This window comes from Haplochromis burtoni, unplaced genomic scaffold, assembly GCF_018398535.1.
Source record: "Haplochromis burtoni strain Fernald_Lab_line unplaced genomic scaffold, NCSU_Asbu1 Contig_273, whole genome shotgun sequence".
NCBI lineage: Eukaryota > Metazoa > Chordata > Actinopteri > Cichliformes > Cichlidae > Haplochromis > Haplochromis burtoni.
The window spans coordinates 561076-577478 of NW_024582634.1; the positions used below are offsets into that span (position 1 = coordinate 561076).

The window sequence follows — 16403 nt, forward strand, 5'->3', positions numbered from 1 at the left end:
TTTGTTTTTTGTTGTTTTGTAGGGGTTTCTTTGGTTTGTTTGTTTGTTTTTTCCTTCTCTATTTCTGTTATCTTTTGGGGTATTGTAAATACTGAACAGCAAACTACTGTATGTTCAATGTTTTGTTGTTAACATGCTCCTGTGACTGAAAATAAAATTTATTTAAAAAAAACTGTCCAAATTCTTCCATCTGTAATAAAATGATCAGCGCTGCTGCTTTACCAGGTGTAACTATGAAGTTTAACATCCATGGAAACAGGATTTATTACATTTAACAGAGTTAGAAGTTAGCAGGAAGTTGGCTCACTAGCTTCCACCTAAACATGCTGCATTCTCTATGCTGTTTAATTATTCATGTCAATAAAGAGCTTTCATTTCTTAGCCTGTTCATCCCAAGCAGACACAGTGGAGGACTATTGGCACAATGTAGCATATCACATCAGTAGAGTTTCCATTTGTTTCCTCATTTAAAAAGAACAAGGGGGGGCCACACTTACAGATGTTGCACAGATGACAAAGTCCTTGTAAGAAAGCTGTCAGTTTCCATACTCCAGTCCCTGTAAACTGTGTAATGGAGTGGAGCTGAAGGCTTACTCTGAATCTCTTTTGATGAATCCTTTCTTTCCTCTTGCATTCCTTGGATAGAAGAGTAACTCAGGTGAGCAGCTGTGTTCTCTGAAGTCAAATAATAAAACCAGATGTGTTGGGAGCAGCGGGTGAATGTGCCTTCTTTCTCTCTAATTTCCTCAGGTTGGCAATGAAACCGTATTGTCTACCACTGTGTAACGGCTCGTGCACTGAGACCTATCTGCAGGGCGACTTCTCCTCTTCAGCACAGTTCTTTGTGTGTGTTGGTGTGTTTGCCTTCCTTTATTGCACCGCCACACTCATAGTCTACCTGGGCTACCGGAGCGTCTACCTGCAGACCAGCCGTGGTCCCGTCATAGTGAGTACATGTTTTGTAGAGCAGTGAGCATGTGGGTGCTACAGACAGAAGGTTTACTGCATGGTAACAAGACAACCAGTGTTACTGGCTTCATCTTGGAGTGGGTTTAATGGCTGATGGGTGTAAGCATCGGAGAAAGCTTTGTCCTCCTCTATGGTGCTTAAGTAAAAATGGTCACATCCTATAATCTGCAAATGTAACTCCACATCAGTGTGTCATTGAAAACTATACATGCATACATTGGTGAGCATTTGTGTTTGATAGGACCTGCTGCTGACCGCTGCCTTTGCCTTCCTCTGGCTCGTGTCCTCCTCGGCCTGGGGCAAAGGCCTGACCGACGTTAAATATGCCACTGACCCCAACCGCCTGGTGCACTTGTGTACCAGCTGTAAAGCAGGAGAGTTTCCTTCCATGGGCAGGCTCAACGCCTCTGTGGTAAGTGTTGCTTACAAAGGCTTACATCGATGATATCAGTGATAGGGCTACGTTTACGGCAAACATGTAAAAAGCATGTTCTTGTAAGAATATGAAGCAAAAATAAGTCTGTTTTTGTATGTGAGGCTTTGCTCAACTAATGCTGATGTTGAAACATGTGCAACAAGCTGTTTGTTAAATAACTCGTTGCTGGTGCAGTAGGATGCATCGTGTACTGAATAACTAAGTCCTGTCCACAGGTCATGAACTCGTTCTCAACAGTCACAAATGTAACTCAACATAGCTCGTATTTTTCTACAAATATGCAGGTGCTTGTTTGTGTTATTGAACACGATGTTAGTTTTAGAAAAAAATGGTACTGAACAAAGACGAGCTTCAGATTGTGACTCTTACAGTACCATAGATCTGTGGAACAACAAACTCTCACAGTTTTTCCGGTTTGGATTTTGTAAGGCGCTCTGAGTAGGAGGCCATTCAGACCTTTAGATGGTTTGTTACAGCCTAGTGGACCAGGTCCAGTCACTGATGCTTCTTATAATTCATGTAACGTTTATACACAGGAAGAATGAACCGACAGAAAACACAATGAAGCAAGAAACTCTGGGTAGGCAGGTGTTACACAAAGACAAGGGAATGAAACCAAAGGTGCACGCGGGCTGTGCAAACAGGCCAGGTTAGTTTAGCTGGATGTTCCTAGCAAACTGTTTGAAAAACCACTCAAAAATGCACATTTATCACATAGGGGAGAGACTTTACCAAAGGTTTCATTGAGTTTTGTCTTCGAGTAATGGAGTCTATGCAGAGCCTTAAACTGAATGAGCCCATACCTGGAGAGGCTCAGCACTGGCTCAGGCCCCTGTGGGAGGGCCTGCATTAACCAGCACAGTCTTTGACAAACTGGGAGATCAGATGTTTAGATTTTGGTTGCTTCAAAAAATAGAATAGAAATGGAAACTATGATTTTTAGGTTCAGCGTTAAGATCAGGGATGCACCCCCACATAAAATGTCTAATTCGATGATAACAAAAATGCGTCGGACGACAGCTCAGAGGACCCAGCTTTCTTAGAGTCCCAGGGTGGGGTGCTTGAAGCTGCTCCATCCGGGGACTCTGTCGTCCCACTGGTAGACTTCAACACTCATGTGGGCAACGACAGTTAGACCTTTAGGGTGAGACTGGGAGGAACGGCCAGCCTGACCTGAACCAGGGCGGTGTTCTGTTACTGGACTAGTGTGCAAACCGCAGTTTGTCCATAACAAACACCATGTTTGACCGTAAGGCGGTCCCTAAGTGCACACGGCTCCAGGACACCCCAGATTTATACGTTCTGGACACTGGAGTGCAGAGAGGGGCTGAGCTGTCAGCTGATGACCACCTGCTGATGAGTTAGATCAGGTGGTGGGGCAGGACGCCGCACAGAGCCGGCGTATAGTGAGGGTGGGTCTTTGTGTGGGTCGAATGGGTTCGTACTTATTTACCTGCTGTAACTGGTTCACATTGAGTACATTAACTTGTGTCATACTTTAAAAAAACTTACGTTGAACACCCTGGGGACCGTTTTCGGTCCCGCCCGAAAAAGTGCTATAAAAAATTTATATATTAATATTTTATTCCACTTTAAATTAGCCAATCTTTTAGACCTACTTCTCCTTGAAATATTCATGTCAAGTTTTAATTATATTTCGGGGGTTTTAACCCTTTTAATCGCAGTTTAATTACATGTGCGCACCGTTTTTTTTAGCCCCCCGAAACAAAACGAAATATTTAAAAAAAACAACATTTGAAGTAATATTTGATTGTTATTATAATTAGGCCTTTAGATGGACTAAAGATTGGCACCAACCTTCATTTCGATCGCCTTTTATTTTTTTTTTCCGGACCAGAAAATGGTCTCCAGGCGGCAAATGCTCCTCCTTTAAGCCGGAATCAGTGCATCCTCCCGGGTTAACTCCCGACGATGACCGGGGCATGTTGCGTCGGATCCCTTTTTCCAACACACACTTCCGGTACCACGTCACAACAAATACGTCATTTCCTGTTGATTTGAAAAAAAATTACACCCTCAAACGCTCCTAGTGGCCGAAAATGGTCCCGCCCGATCAGCGGGCGAAGCTGCTGCTGCACGCCGAAATTGAGGCTTCATTCCCCGCAGGTCTTTCTAAGCAGCCCGCTGTTGTCGGCTGTTTTCGAGCCCCGGATCAAATTTGGAGCAAGGGCGCCACATGGTGGATAAATAAAAAAATTACAATTCCAAGGCCTCTTGTCCAAAGCAAAAGCGAAACCTAAGCCGTAACCCAGATATTAACGGTCATAATTCTGCAGTGAAAAATAGCGTTTATAATGGGTTTCAATGGGCCCAAAACGGTCCCTAGGGTGTGCAGTGTGAGTATTTTTGCTGCTAAGCCGTGTTAGGCTGCTGTAAGAAAATCAGACTGAAATTTTGAATTTTTTACAAAAACGAAACCCGGTGGCAAGTTTCGCTATGCTACACCCAACACAGTGGAAATGGCGTTCATACGAACAAGCAAAAGGACCGAAAAAGGGCCCAGGGTCACACAAGGGCTAGAGGTTTAGTCATTAAAACAATACATGAAATAAAGTCATTTGATTATATTAATATAGCACAATGTTTATAATAATAATAATAATAATAAACTTTATTTATAAAGCACACTTAAAAACCAAGGGTATGCCAAGGTGCTTAACAAGTAAAATAGAGTATATGAGGAGGATAATAGAAATAGGACCAAAGCAAGTACTAAATATGGAAGCAGATAACTGTCACTAATACATAGGAAAGCAACAGGTACAGAGCAAACAAGAATTTAAATGAGCATAAAAGTGCGTGATATAAAATCATAAAAGAAATATTAACTAGAGGGAAAGGCAAGATTGAATAAGTGGGTTTTTAATCGTGAATGTTTAGTTAGCTTTGCACAAACACAGCTGGTAGAAATATCCTCAAAATGTAAATAAATGTAGTCCTGGAACTTTTACCATGGCCACAGAGTTCCTGTAGGTGTACTGTGTGGTTGCCCCAGCATCTTTGTACATGCCAAAAGTATTCAACCATCTCTTTCCAGATCATTGGATGAAGGTGTTGCACCTTCAACCACGTTGTATTAAAACGTGACCTGATTCTTGCAGCATACAGTCTTCAAACAGGTGAAGAGATGGCTCGCTCTCAGGAGTGTATGATACGATGCCACCTGTGCAACAAATTCAACTGTGAATATTCCCTGCTACCGTCAGCTGTTAGTGGTATTATAATAAAGTGGACGCGATTGGGAACCAATCAGCTTAGCCACAAAGCGGTAGGTCAGGTAAAATCACAGTGCAGGGTCAGCAGATGCCACCGAGCTTCACCGAGCTTCATGTGGCCTGCAGACTAGCTCGAGATCAGTGTATAGAGAGCTTAATGGAATGGGTTTGGCTGTCATGGCTGAGCAGCTGCACCCTAGTCTTACATAACCAAATGCAATGCAAAGTGTTGGATGCAGTGGTGTAAAGCATGTCACCACCAGACTTTAGAGCAGTGGAGACGTGTTCTCTGGAGCTACAAGTCACATTTGTCCATCCGGCAGTCCAACGGATGAGCCTGGGTTTGGTGGCAAGTGTTTGGTAGACGTGTGAAGAATAATGCTTCAGCATACCCAGACACTTTGGAGAATTCCATGTTCCCAACACTGTGGGAAAAGGTTGGGTTATCATCCTGTTCCAACCTGACTGCACACTAGTGCACAAAGCAAGGTGTCTAAAGCTGAGCGAGCTTAATGTGAGAGAGCATGACCTCAGTGCTGATGACCTTTGGGATGAGTTTGAGCCGACATCACTGTCTGACCTCACAAGTGCACTTCTGGAAGAATTGTCCAAATTTCCCATGAACATGTTGGTAAACCTCGTGCACAGCCTTCCCAGAAGAGCTGCAGATGGTGGGCCGATACCATAGTCAACCTGTGGATTAAAGATGCACATGCATGTGAAAGCAGACAAGCAAATATTCTTGCCAGTTATATCGTGAAGTGTTGGAAGCACTGCTGTCACCAGCTCATTGCACTGACCTCTAGCAGGCCTGTCAAACTTGTACAAAGGTATAACTCCCTATGTCAGTTAGTAATGGCCCGTCAGCATGTGGGAGCCCACTCTAGCCCTGATGAGAATCCATGCAGGCAGGGGCGGGACTTTGTTTTGATGGGCACACTGTGCAGCCAATCAGCATGTATGTGCATGTAGCACAGAGCCATGGCTCAGTGTCTGAACGTGCTGTTGTATTTCTGAACCACAAACAAGCAGAAACTTTGCACTTTTAGCTGTGTTCATGTGTTCTACAGCTTGTTTACTGATGAAGCCGTCTCTTATTCATACTCCACAAAGTCATGAAACACTGAAACGTTTCCTTTGCACTACAGAAAGGAACGTTTTGCTTACAGTTTCATCTTCACACTGACAGAAAGTGTGCTGTGTGTGGCTCACCGTGTAAAATGACCTGTTGGGATCTGTTGTGCTTCACACTGACTCTGCCTTCACCAACTAGATGCTCATTGTCAGGGAGATCTGACTGACTGATGCATGTGGATGACAGAAATATAAAGCAGGCTTGTGTTAGAGACTTTTCTACCAATTGTCTGTGTGTGCCGAGTACAGTCACTATGTCAGTAGGACACCTTGTTTTGATCTGCTGTATTCTGTCCTGTAGTTTTTCAGACAAGGCTATAATGTAAAATGCTTCCGGTCAGGGCACGGTGGTTAGCACTGTTGCCGCACAGCAAGAAGGTCCTGAGTTCAATTCCACCATCAGGCCGGGGTCTTTCTGTGTGGAGTTTGCATGTTCTCCCCGTGTTTGCGTGGGTTCCCTCCGGGTACTCCGGCTTCCTCCCACCGTCCAAAGACATGCAACTTGTGGGGATAGGTTAATTGGATAATCCAAATTACCACTAGGTGTGAATGTGAGCGCGAATGGTTGTCTGTCCCTGTGTGTTGGCCCTGCGACAGACTGGCGACCTGTCCAGGGTGTACCCCGCCTCTCGCCCTATGACAGCTGGGATAGGCTCCAGCGCCCCCCGCGACCCTGAAAAGGATAAGCGGAAGCGAATGGAATGAATGGATGGGCTTCCGGTCATACGACGGTGTAACGGTCTACACATTCGGCTAACAAGGGAAAGATTCCCAGTGCCATCCTGGGGAGAGGTGCAGATTCCTTGGAAGTTAAACCAGGATGGATGTCCAGACACGCAGAGCTGCGATCCTTGTGAAGAAGGCTGCCACCAAAGCTAGCTTTATTCTCAGCATACCTAACGTCTATAATCTTGTCTTTATGTTAGAATTGTACTGATAGCACAGGTCTGTAGCCAAAAACCAAGCTTTTTGACTGGTCTCTCATAGACTTGTACTGAAACCGGGAAAAAATTGCATGTGGTCAGATAGATTAGATTTTTCCTAACAGCCGCCCTCTGCTTTCATTCCTGCTTTGCACACTCTTGGCTCTCTCTCCATGGGATTCATGAGGTCGTCACCTGAAATGGTTTCCAACAGTCTGGAAGGAGTTCAGAGATGCTGAGCACCTGCTGGATCCATCTCATCCCAAACCATCTCAGTGGGTGGAGGCCAGGCCTCCATCACTCTCCTTCTTGGTCAAACAGCCCTCACACAGCCTGCATGTGTGTTTGGCGTCATTGTGCTGTCCTGGCATGTGGCTGCAGGATGCTGTGGTAGCCATGCTGGGTCAGTCTGCCTTCAGCTTGGAATAAATCCCCAACAGTGTCCCCAGCAACACCTCACACCTCGTCCTCCATGCTCCACAGTGGGAAGTAGGGCTGTGCAATATGACCAAAGTCTCATATCCCGATATCAGACATCCCTCGTCCGGTAACGATATAAATCACAAACATGTAACATTTTCTGTAAAGTCTGTGAATCTCGGGGCAGCTCGACCTGCGTGAAGTGTTTCCAGCTGTGCGTCGTGTAGCTGGAGTTGAGTGTTTTAACGATGTATGAAACGATACATTTTTAGACAGAAGTTGTAACGGCGCCGTTTTCTTTGTGAGTATTTATTACACGGCGTGCTGCGGGGAGAAGCCTGTTCTAACGTCTGAGTCTGAGGTTTATTTTTAGCACCTGGCGTCTTTTTTGCTTCTCATCCGTAAATAATCTGCATCTTTTATGTGATTCAGTTTATTTTGAAAAATCTCAACAGGATCTTGAGCTTTATTGTGAAAGGTTTATGTGGAACATAAACAAGCGGACACACGATGCTGTTACTGTCGTTGTTGCTAACGACAACGCGTAAAAACAGGCGCTTGTCGTCCGTAGTGTGGTTATATTAAATCTAAGACAGAGAGACCTTTAATAAAGCCGCTACTGTCACGGGTCTGGGTCCGTTGGACCCAGTATGTGGAGTTTCATGTTTTTGTTATTCCATGTTTGAGGTTATTATGTTTTTGGTTTTGGTTTGCATCAGGGATTGTTTTCTTGTTCTCTTGTTGTGTTTATGATGATGGTTATGATGTTTATTATTTGAGGTTCATGTTTAAGGATTTGTTCTCGGTTGTATCTCACGTTTAGTTTAGTTCAGGTTCCATGTGTCATTCTGTCTGTCTCTCAGTGTCAGGTCTGCGTCTTGGTGTGGTGTTCTCATTTCCTGTTCTATTGTGAAGGTCTGGGTCTCATGTAAGTGTGTTCGGTTTTACCTTTGTCTCGTCTTGTTGATTATTCCCAGCTGTGTCCACCACCTGTGTGTAATTCCCCTGTGATTCTCTGTGTATTTAAGCCATGTCTTCCGTCATTGTAGTTGCTGGTCCGTCTGTGTATTCCACCCTGCTTCATCTGTGTGTTTCCCTGCAGTCAACCATCATCTGTTTCCGCCCGCTCTCATTCATGTCCAGGTTCGTGTTCTATAGTTAGTTTGTTCCCAGTTTAGTTTAGTCATTGCTCCGTTCGCCGTTTGTCCATTTCCTTTTGTGTTTAATAAACCACCCTCACACCCATACAAGTGCCTGCGTTTGGATCCTCCTTTTCCTTCTCCACATGGCTCATCTCACTCGCCGTGACAGCTACAGTGACCATCAGAACATGAAAACAGCTGGAAACAGTTTATTTTGCAACAGCACCAAACAAACGATAGCGTAAATGAAACAATGTTTTTATATCGTTATATCGAACAGCCCTAGTGGGAACCATGCATGTAGAGACCATCGTGCACCTTTTCTGCACAAAGACACGGCGAGTGGAACCAAAGATCTCAGCTGTGGACTCATCAGACCAAAGCACAGATGGTCTAATGTCCACTGCTTGTGTTTCTTGGCCCAAACAAATCTCTGCTCTTTGCTTGTCCTCAGTCGTGGTATCTCAGCAGCTGTCTGACCGTAAAGGCCTGATTTACAGTCTGCTCTGAACATGCAGAGATGTGTCTGCTGCTGGAGCTCTGTGAGGCATCCATCTGGGCTCTGATCTGAGCTGCTGCTAACTTGGCTGGTGACTGGGATGAATGTGTCCTCAGCAGCAGAGGGACTCTGGGTCTTCCTGTCCTGGGGCGTCCTCGTGTGGGACAGTCTCATCGTGGTGCTTCATGGTTTCTGCGACTGCACTCGGGGACACATTCAAAGTTTTAGCAGTTTTACAGCCTGACTGACCTTCAGTTCTTACAGTAATGCTGTTGTTTCTCTTTACTCAGCTGATTGGTTGTTGCCATGATATGAACTCTAACAGCTGTCAAACAGAGCTGTCAGCTGTGCACCAACCTGACTGCTGCACAACACAACTGATGGTCCCAACTCCATTACGAAGGCAACAAATGAGCCCTGACAGGCTCACCTGTGAGGTGAAACCATGTCAGGTGACGACATCACGAAGCCCACTGAGCAGGCCGAGGGTTTGCAAAAAGCAAACTTTCAGGAATTGAACATATCTTGCTTCATTTCTTTGAAGTCTTCAGTTTGTATCTACAGTGTACAAAGTAGTACAAATAAAGAAAAGGCGTGAGACCATGGAAGCTCTTTCAGAGAGCAGCGAGACGGTAAACTGACGCATTTACAACAGAACAGTGGGAAAGTTGTTCTCCAGCTTTGAGCAGTCGATACAAGGCTGACATACTTTAGGGCTTCATCTGTCACTGAACAGTCAACAGCTCCAACCATCACTGTGTCGAGTAATGAGATCAAAACATACCAGAAACATCCAGACAACAACGGCACAGAGGAAGCGCTCACTGGTTCCCTTCTTACACATGTTAATGTAGCTGCACGCAGTATTTGCTTGTTTGCTTTTAAAGAAAGTTGTGTTTACATGACATCAAATATTTTAAGGAAGAAATGTCCTTGAATTGAAAAATAAGTTACAATCCCATGAAAACTAAATCAAATGGAAAGCAGGTGCTACAAGCCGGTCCTCTGCTTCGTGTCAGGCTTTCGCACAGGAAAAAGGATTGCCCCCTTCATCCGTCCTTTGTTTGTCACACAGATTTGTTACACAAACATGACGCCGCACATGTAAGAAGCAGTTTCCATTTACTGCACTGAGAAATCAGTGAAGGAGACGCAACATGCTGTCAGTGGCGTTCCACTGCCGTAAACTTTGTTAGGTCTTGTGTAGAGCTGGGCGATAGAACGATAACGATATGTATCGCGATATAACTTTTACTCGATAGAGAAATTAAGCTATCGCGATAGACCTCGCCGCTCTTGTCCTCTTAAAAAAAAAAAAAAAAATACCAAAAATAAACGCAACCACCAATCACAGCCGCAGCGTCACGTCGCGTGACTTGTTACGTACACACAAGTGCCAAGCCGCACGTGGTGTTTGTTTGGGAAGCAGCCAGCGGGTAATGAGAAATGATGCGCGACTAGAAAAATCAACCGAGCGTGACCGAAGAGAAAACAGATGATGGTTCCAACGCCGGAGAGATTGTCGAACGGAAGAGCCATAGAAGTTCCGTAGTGTGAAGGTATTTCGGCTATTTCAAGTCTGACAAAAAACAGAGTAGCGTGCACTGTAAATGTGCCGAAAGCAAGTCTGGAAATACAATAAACTGGTGCATGCGTCACACTGTGCGCCACGTTATTGTTTCGGTGAAATGAATTTCTACAATACTGTTATTATTCTACTCTCTGCAGTGTTTAAATGCTTACATATACACACAGTTACTGTCCGTCCACACATACGACTCGGTTCTGCTTCTATGCCCCAGCTTTGTTTACTTTTTCCCACCGAGGCTTCTAGACTTCTGATTGGCCAACATTTCTGCACGGTTAGGAATCTAGCGCCACCTGCTGCTTTGGCATGTTCATAGCAGCGTTTTCCTTCATTTCTCCCTTTATGTGTGGACGGGATTATTTTTTAAAACGAAAACGGAAAATCTCCGTTTTCAAAAATACCCGTGTACGTGTGGACGTAGCCTCAGTCTCTGACTGGAAGCGCTAATTCGTCATTCGGCTTTTGTCAGACTAAAGTAACTGTTAAAACTGTTTGAAAAGCTCAGCTATACAACAAGGAGAGATTGAGAATTTCCTTTTAGTTCTCAGTTTATTTGATATTGACAAAAGTTAGTCAGTTTTGTCTGTTCTTCTGTAAAACAAACTAAGATTTATTTTTAGAATTAATATTTTGTTTCTAAGTGGAATTGACAGATTTAGTCTGTTTCGTTTGTTCTATTTTGAAACTTAAACGCTTTAGCGGCTGCCTTTTGTGTAGTTTGCAATATTTGCCTTTATTTATCTGAAAAAGTCTCGATGTTCCTTAAGTACATCTACCCTGTTGAACTTATTATGGGAAATAAATATTTAAATAAAAACAAGCTGCTGATTATTTCACATTTTACTTGTGAGCAACGGCACATTTAAATCTTACAAATATAGTTATTTGGCTTATATCGTGATAGATATCGTTATCGCCTGAAATGAAAAAAACATATCGTGATATGAAAAAATCTCATATCGCCCAGCTCTAGTATATTGTGTCGCTTCTTTACTTGTGTGTGACCCTCAGACTCGCCTCATCACTGCAGCAGCCAGTCAGTCTTTGTTCTTCAGCAGGCTGCCGGTCAGTTCACCTGCATCCATGTCATGTTGGGGCGACTGTAGCCCCGGATAGAGCGAGTTATCCTCGGCTCCTCCAGCCTGCGAGCCTAACCTGTTGCTCCGCGATGCTTCCTCGTGGCTGCAGTGTTAATGTGAGAAACATGTGCTGGTGTGAACGGATGAATGGGTGTTCAGCTAGAGTAGAAACGTGCTGTATAAGAGATCCTTTAACTTTACGATCGTGGCTCAAGAGTTGGCAGTTTGTCCTGTAATCGGAAGGTTGCCGGTTCGAGCCCCGGCTCCGACAGTCTCAGTCGTTGTGTCCTTGGGCGAGACGCTTCACCCGTTGCCTACTGGTGGTGGTCAGAGGGCCCGGTGGCGCCAGTGTCCGGCAGCCTCGCCTCTGTCAGTGCGCCCCAGGGTGGCTGTGGCTACAATGTAGCTCCATCACCAGTGTGTGGATGTGTGTGTGGATGGGTGGATGACAGGTTGATTAAAGCACTTTGGGGTCCTTAGGGACTAGAAAAGCGCTTTACAAATACAGGCCATTTACCATTTACTGTAGATTTTTCTGTTTAAAAAAAGGCAGCTGGTCTTCACGTTGAAGCTTCTGGAACAGACCACCAGGTACAGCCTCTTACGGCACTTCCAGTAAAAGGTGCTGCTGTTTTGGACACTAGAGAAACTCGTGCTGCATCCACTGTGTCAGTGTGTCTGGACACACACTGTGGCTCCACATTAAACACAAGCTGAGCACTACAGAGTCGTGGCCCAAGCCATCCAGGATGTTTTTAAGATGACAGAGTTACTGGATTGATGAGGTTACACAGCTGTTTGTACCCTTGAGTACCTGCTTAAACCTGTGGCAGGAGAAACAGACTGTCCCATGGTGGGATGGTGTTTCAGGCTGATATCCAGACACCTGAATGGATCCCAGTGCTGTGCTGTCTCTGTGTATCCAGCCTTGGAAGAGCCTGAGGCTCAGAGCTCGTTCTCATTCTGTCTGACACCAGGGGTCCTCCAGCTGTTTAAAGAAGACCACAGCATGCTGCTGCTGTTATGTTAATAATGACATCCTCATTGCCTAGTTTACGGCTCAGTGCTCCTTTGAGCTCACCTGAGAGTTCATTAACCTGTCGTGAAGGACTGATGCAGGTTCTCAGGATCTCCAGGGACCTCTGACTTTCTTTCATAGTGACTGAATGAACAGCTGTGCACACGGTCCTCACTACCTCGTTCAGTTTGATATCTACGGTGGCCCCTAGAGACAAAGCATGTACAAACTCCAAAACACAACGTAAGTGCTCCAGGACGCTAGGGGCAGTGTTGAGCTCGATTTGCAAAATAAACGGCAAGTTGGTTGCAAACACATGGGCTGTGTGGGACGGTCTAGCAACCGTGATACTAACCGCTGGAAGCGTGTCATACAACTGTGGTTGACATTAATGAAGGAGAACAGATTTTGTTCATTTGTTTGTTTCTACACGAGCTTTGTGTGATTAGTTGAGTATCTGAGGCTGAGACCACAGGACAGTGAACATGAGTGTTGGGCTTCATTTCTGTGCTGAACAGTCATTTAAGATTAGCTGATGTTGTTCATGAGACTAAAGTCATATCACTGTGGTAATGTAAATATAATATGGCCAATATTATAGTTATTATATTAATCATTATTAGTTATTACAGCAGTGAACATGAACTCTGTGTCAAACACTGAGCTTCAGTAAAGATTCAAGTTGCAGTTATTTATATTTCCTGTCACCTTAAATCTTCACTCAAGTATCTGTGACAGTGTGTATACAGATGTGTTATATATAAGAGACAAATATTGTTCTTTTAATATGTTGGTACTAAATTTGGCTCATTGCTTACATATATGTGTAAACAGCAAATGTACGAGCTGTGATAACTGTGTCTGATAGAATGAAGAGTAGACTGATATATGAAATATTCCTTTATTGGGTGAGAAAATCAGACCATGTCATAACTGCTTTAAGTCACAGAATAGATATCAGAGCCTTAAACAGGCTGACTTCTGCTAAATGGGTCAAACTGGGCAGAAAGTCTACAAACACATAACATCCTTATAGAATATGATGTAAGACTATAGATCAACTTAGCTCAGAATATATAAAGCATATAAACAATTACAGCAATATGATGCAACAAACACAGCAGCTACTGATCCAAAATACTCAAAGCTTCATAGAACTGAAACAAACATTTATTTTATTCCTCTGCTGATAGATACATCTTTAGGTTTCTGAACATTAAACTTGTTTCTGCCTTTCAGTGTGTAACTTGAAAGGCCCTGAGTACTTTCTCCCACAGACAGACAGGTGACAGTCTCAGGTGTATACACTGCTACAAACAGGAGGATTTAGTGTTTGTGTTATTACGAAACAAGAAGAGTTCCCAGATGGTACAGTGGACACATGTGTGACTCCTGTGATTAAAGCATCTTTCTTTCAGCTTAACGAGTGAACCGTCAGCTCGTTCAAACACACGTTAAAGTCCGTTTGGCTCGACACCACCGAACAGAGGCAGCAATATAACATAGCTAACATTAACAGTGCAGTGAATCCTGCTTGTGCTGTGATATTCAGGACTGCAAACCGAGCAGCATCACTGACTTTCAGCTTGTTGTGTTTGTGGATATATGACTGACTTTAATTATCCACAAAATCATCACATTCTCTGTAAGATTAAGGTCAACTATTGAACGGCGTATATTTAAAGGCTTTAAAACCAAGTTAGTACAAACGTCGCTAATGCCACATAACTTTCCCGACATGTTGCCAACAGTAATGTTTTAATGTTCTTCATTATAAAAACATTTGCCCATAAATAAGTGACATAATATTCAGTAACTTACTTTTGAAAGTTTACTCTTTGGTCGCTCCACTTCTTTGAAGTGTCTCCCAGTCCCAGTGCACTTGTTAGCATGTTTTGGTTCGTGCAACTGGTCCGCATTTAACATTTCGTATCATAAAATGGAAGACATACAAGACCACTGATAATCTCCCTCGATCTGGGGCTCCACGCAAGATCTCATCCCGTGGGGTCAAAATGATCATGAGAACGGTGAGCAAAGATCCCAGAACCACACGGGGGGACCTGGTGAATGACCTGCAGAGAGCTGGGACCAAAGTCACAAAGGTCACCATCAGTAACACACTACAACGGCAGGGAATCAAATCCCGCAGTGCCAGACGTGTTCCGCTGCTGAAGCCAGTGCATGTCCAGGCCCGTCTGAAGTTTGCCAGAGAGCACATGGATGATACAGCAGAGGATTGGGAGAATGTCATGTGGTCAGATGAAACCAAAGTAGAACTTTTTGGTATAAACTCAACTCGTCGTGTTTGGAGGAAGAAGAATACTGAGTTGCATCCCAAGAACACCATACCTACTGTGAAGCATGGGGGTGGAAACATCATGCTATGGGGCTGTTTTTCTGCCAAGGGGACAGGACGACTGATCCGTGTTAAGGACAGAATGAATGGGGCCATGTATCGTGAGATTTTGAGCCAAAACCTCCTTCCATCAGTGAGAACTTTGAAGATGAAACGAGGCTGGGTCTTCCAACATGACAATGATCCAAAACACACCGCCCGGGCAACAAAGGAGTGGCTCCGTAAGAAGCATTTGAAAGTCCTGGAGTGGCCTAGCCAGTCTCCAGACCTCAACCCCATAGAAAATCTGTGGCGGGAGTTGAAAGTCCGTGTTGCTCGGCGACAGCCCCAAAACATCACTGCTCTCGAGAAGATCTGCATGGAGGAATGGGCCAAAATACCAGCTACTGTGTGTGCAAACCTGGTAAAGACCTATAGTAAACGTTTGACCTCTGTTATTGCCAACAAAGGTTATGTTACAAAGTATTGAGTTGTATTTTTGTTATTGACCAAATACTTATTTTCCACCCTGATTTACCAATAAATTCTTTACAAATCCTACCATGTGGATTCATGGATTTTTTTTCACATTCTGTCTCTCACAGTTGAAGTGTACCTCTGGTGCAAATTACTGACCTCTGTCATCATTTTAGGTGGGGGAACTTGCACAATCGGTGGCTGACTAAATACTTTTTTGCCCCACTGTAAAGCTGACCACAGTAACGCTGTGCTGCTATAGTTGGGTTACATAAAGGGTAGCACAGAATATGGAGACATGATGCTCATGATCCAGCTTCATATCAGCTGCTGTGCTGTTAGCTCAGCCAACCAGGAGAACTCCTGAAGCGTGTTTGCATCTTTGTTTAAATGAAGTTGTGTAAGATCAGTAAACCTCAGAGCAGCAGCAGGGTCAGCTGATCACAGCTGTTCAGGTTTAAATGTAAAGTCAGCTTCTACAGGGAGTGCATAATTATTAGGCAACTTAACAAAAAACAAATATATACCCATTTCAATTATTTATTTTTACCAGTGAAACCAATATAACATCTCCACATTCACAAATATACATTTCTGACATTCAAAAACAAAACAAAAACAAATCAGCGACCAATATAGCCACCTTTCTTTGCAAGGACACTCAAAAGCCTGCCATCCATGGATTCTGTCAGTGTTTTGATCTGTTCACCATCAACATTGCGTGCAGCAGCAACCACAGCCTCCCAGACACTGTTCAGAGAGGTGTACTGTTTTCCCTCCTTGTAAATCTCACATTTGATGATGGACCACAGGTTCTCAATTAAACAGGGGTATTCAAGATCAAGGATAAAAAGAGAAGCATGTATTAGTTTTTCTTTTTTATACCTTTTGCCACCAAGAATGTGGATAATGTGGAGCTGTGAGATGCTATTGTTCTGCATGATAAATCAGTTTTCTTGAAGGATGCAAGACTTTGTTCGTACCACTGCTTGATAGAAGGTTCTTCCAGAAACTGGCATAGACTGGAGTTGAGATGACTCAGTCGCTCACCGAAAGGCCACAACTTCACTTTGAATCATTATCCAGCCAAATGCAGTACATCACTCTCCGACTTGTGCTGGCGGTCTGAGTCGTGACGGAGCTC

At 44.0% G+C, this 16403-nt stretch overlaps 1 protein-coding gene across 3 annotated transcripts in view; it reads left to right on the plus strand.

Annotated features, from left to right (window-relative positions):
• The window catches only part of sypl2a (synaptophysin-like 2a), a 46286-nt gene that overhangs the window by 24090 nt on the left and 5793 nt on the right, over positions 1-16403 (plus strand). For all 3 annotated transcript variants that reach the window (XM_005939775.2, XM_005939776.2, XM_005939774.2), the window contains exons 4-5: positions 751-946; positions 1211-1381. In XM_005939775.2, the coding sequence (XP_005939837.1) occupies positions 751-946; positions 1211-1381 (367 nt within the window). The remainder of the gene's footprint in view (positions 1-750; positions 947-1210; positions 1382-16403) is intronic.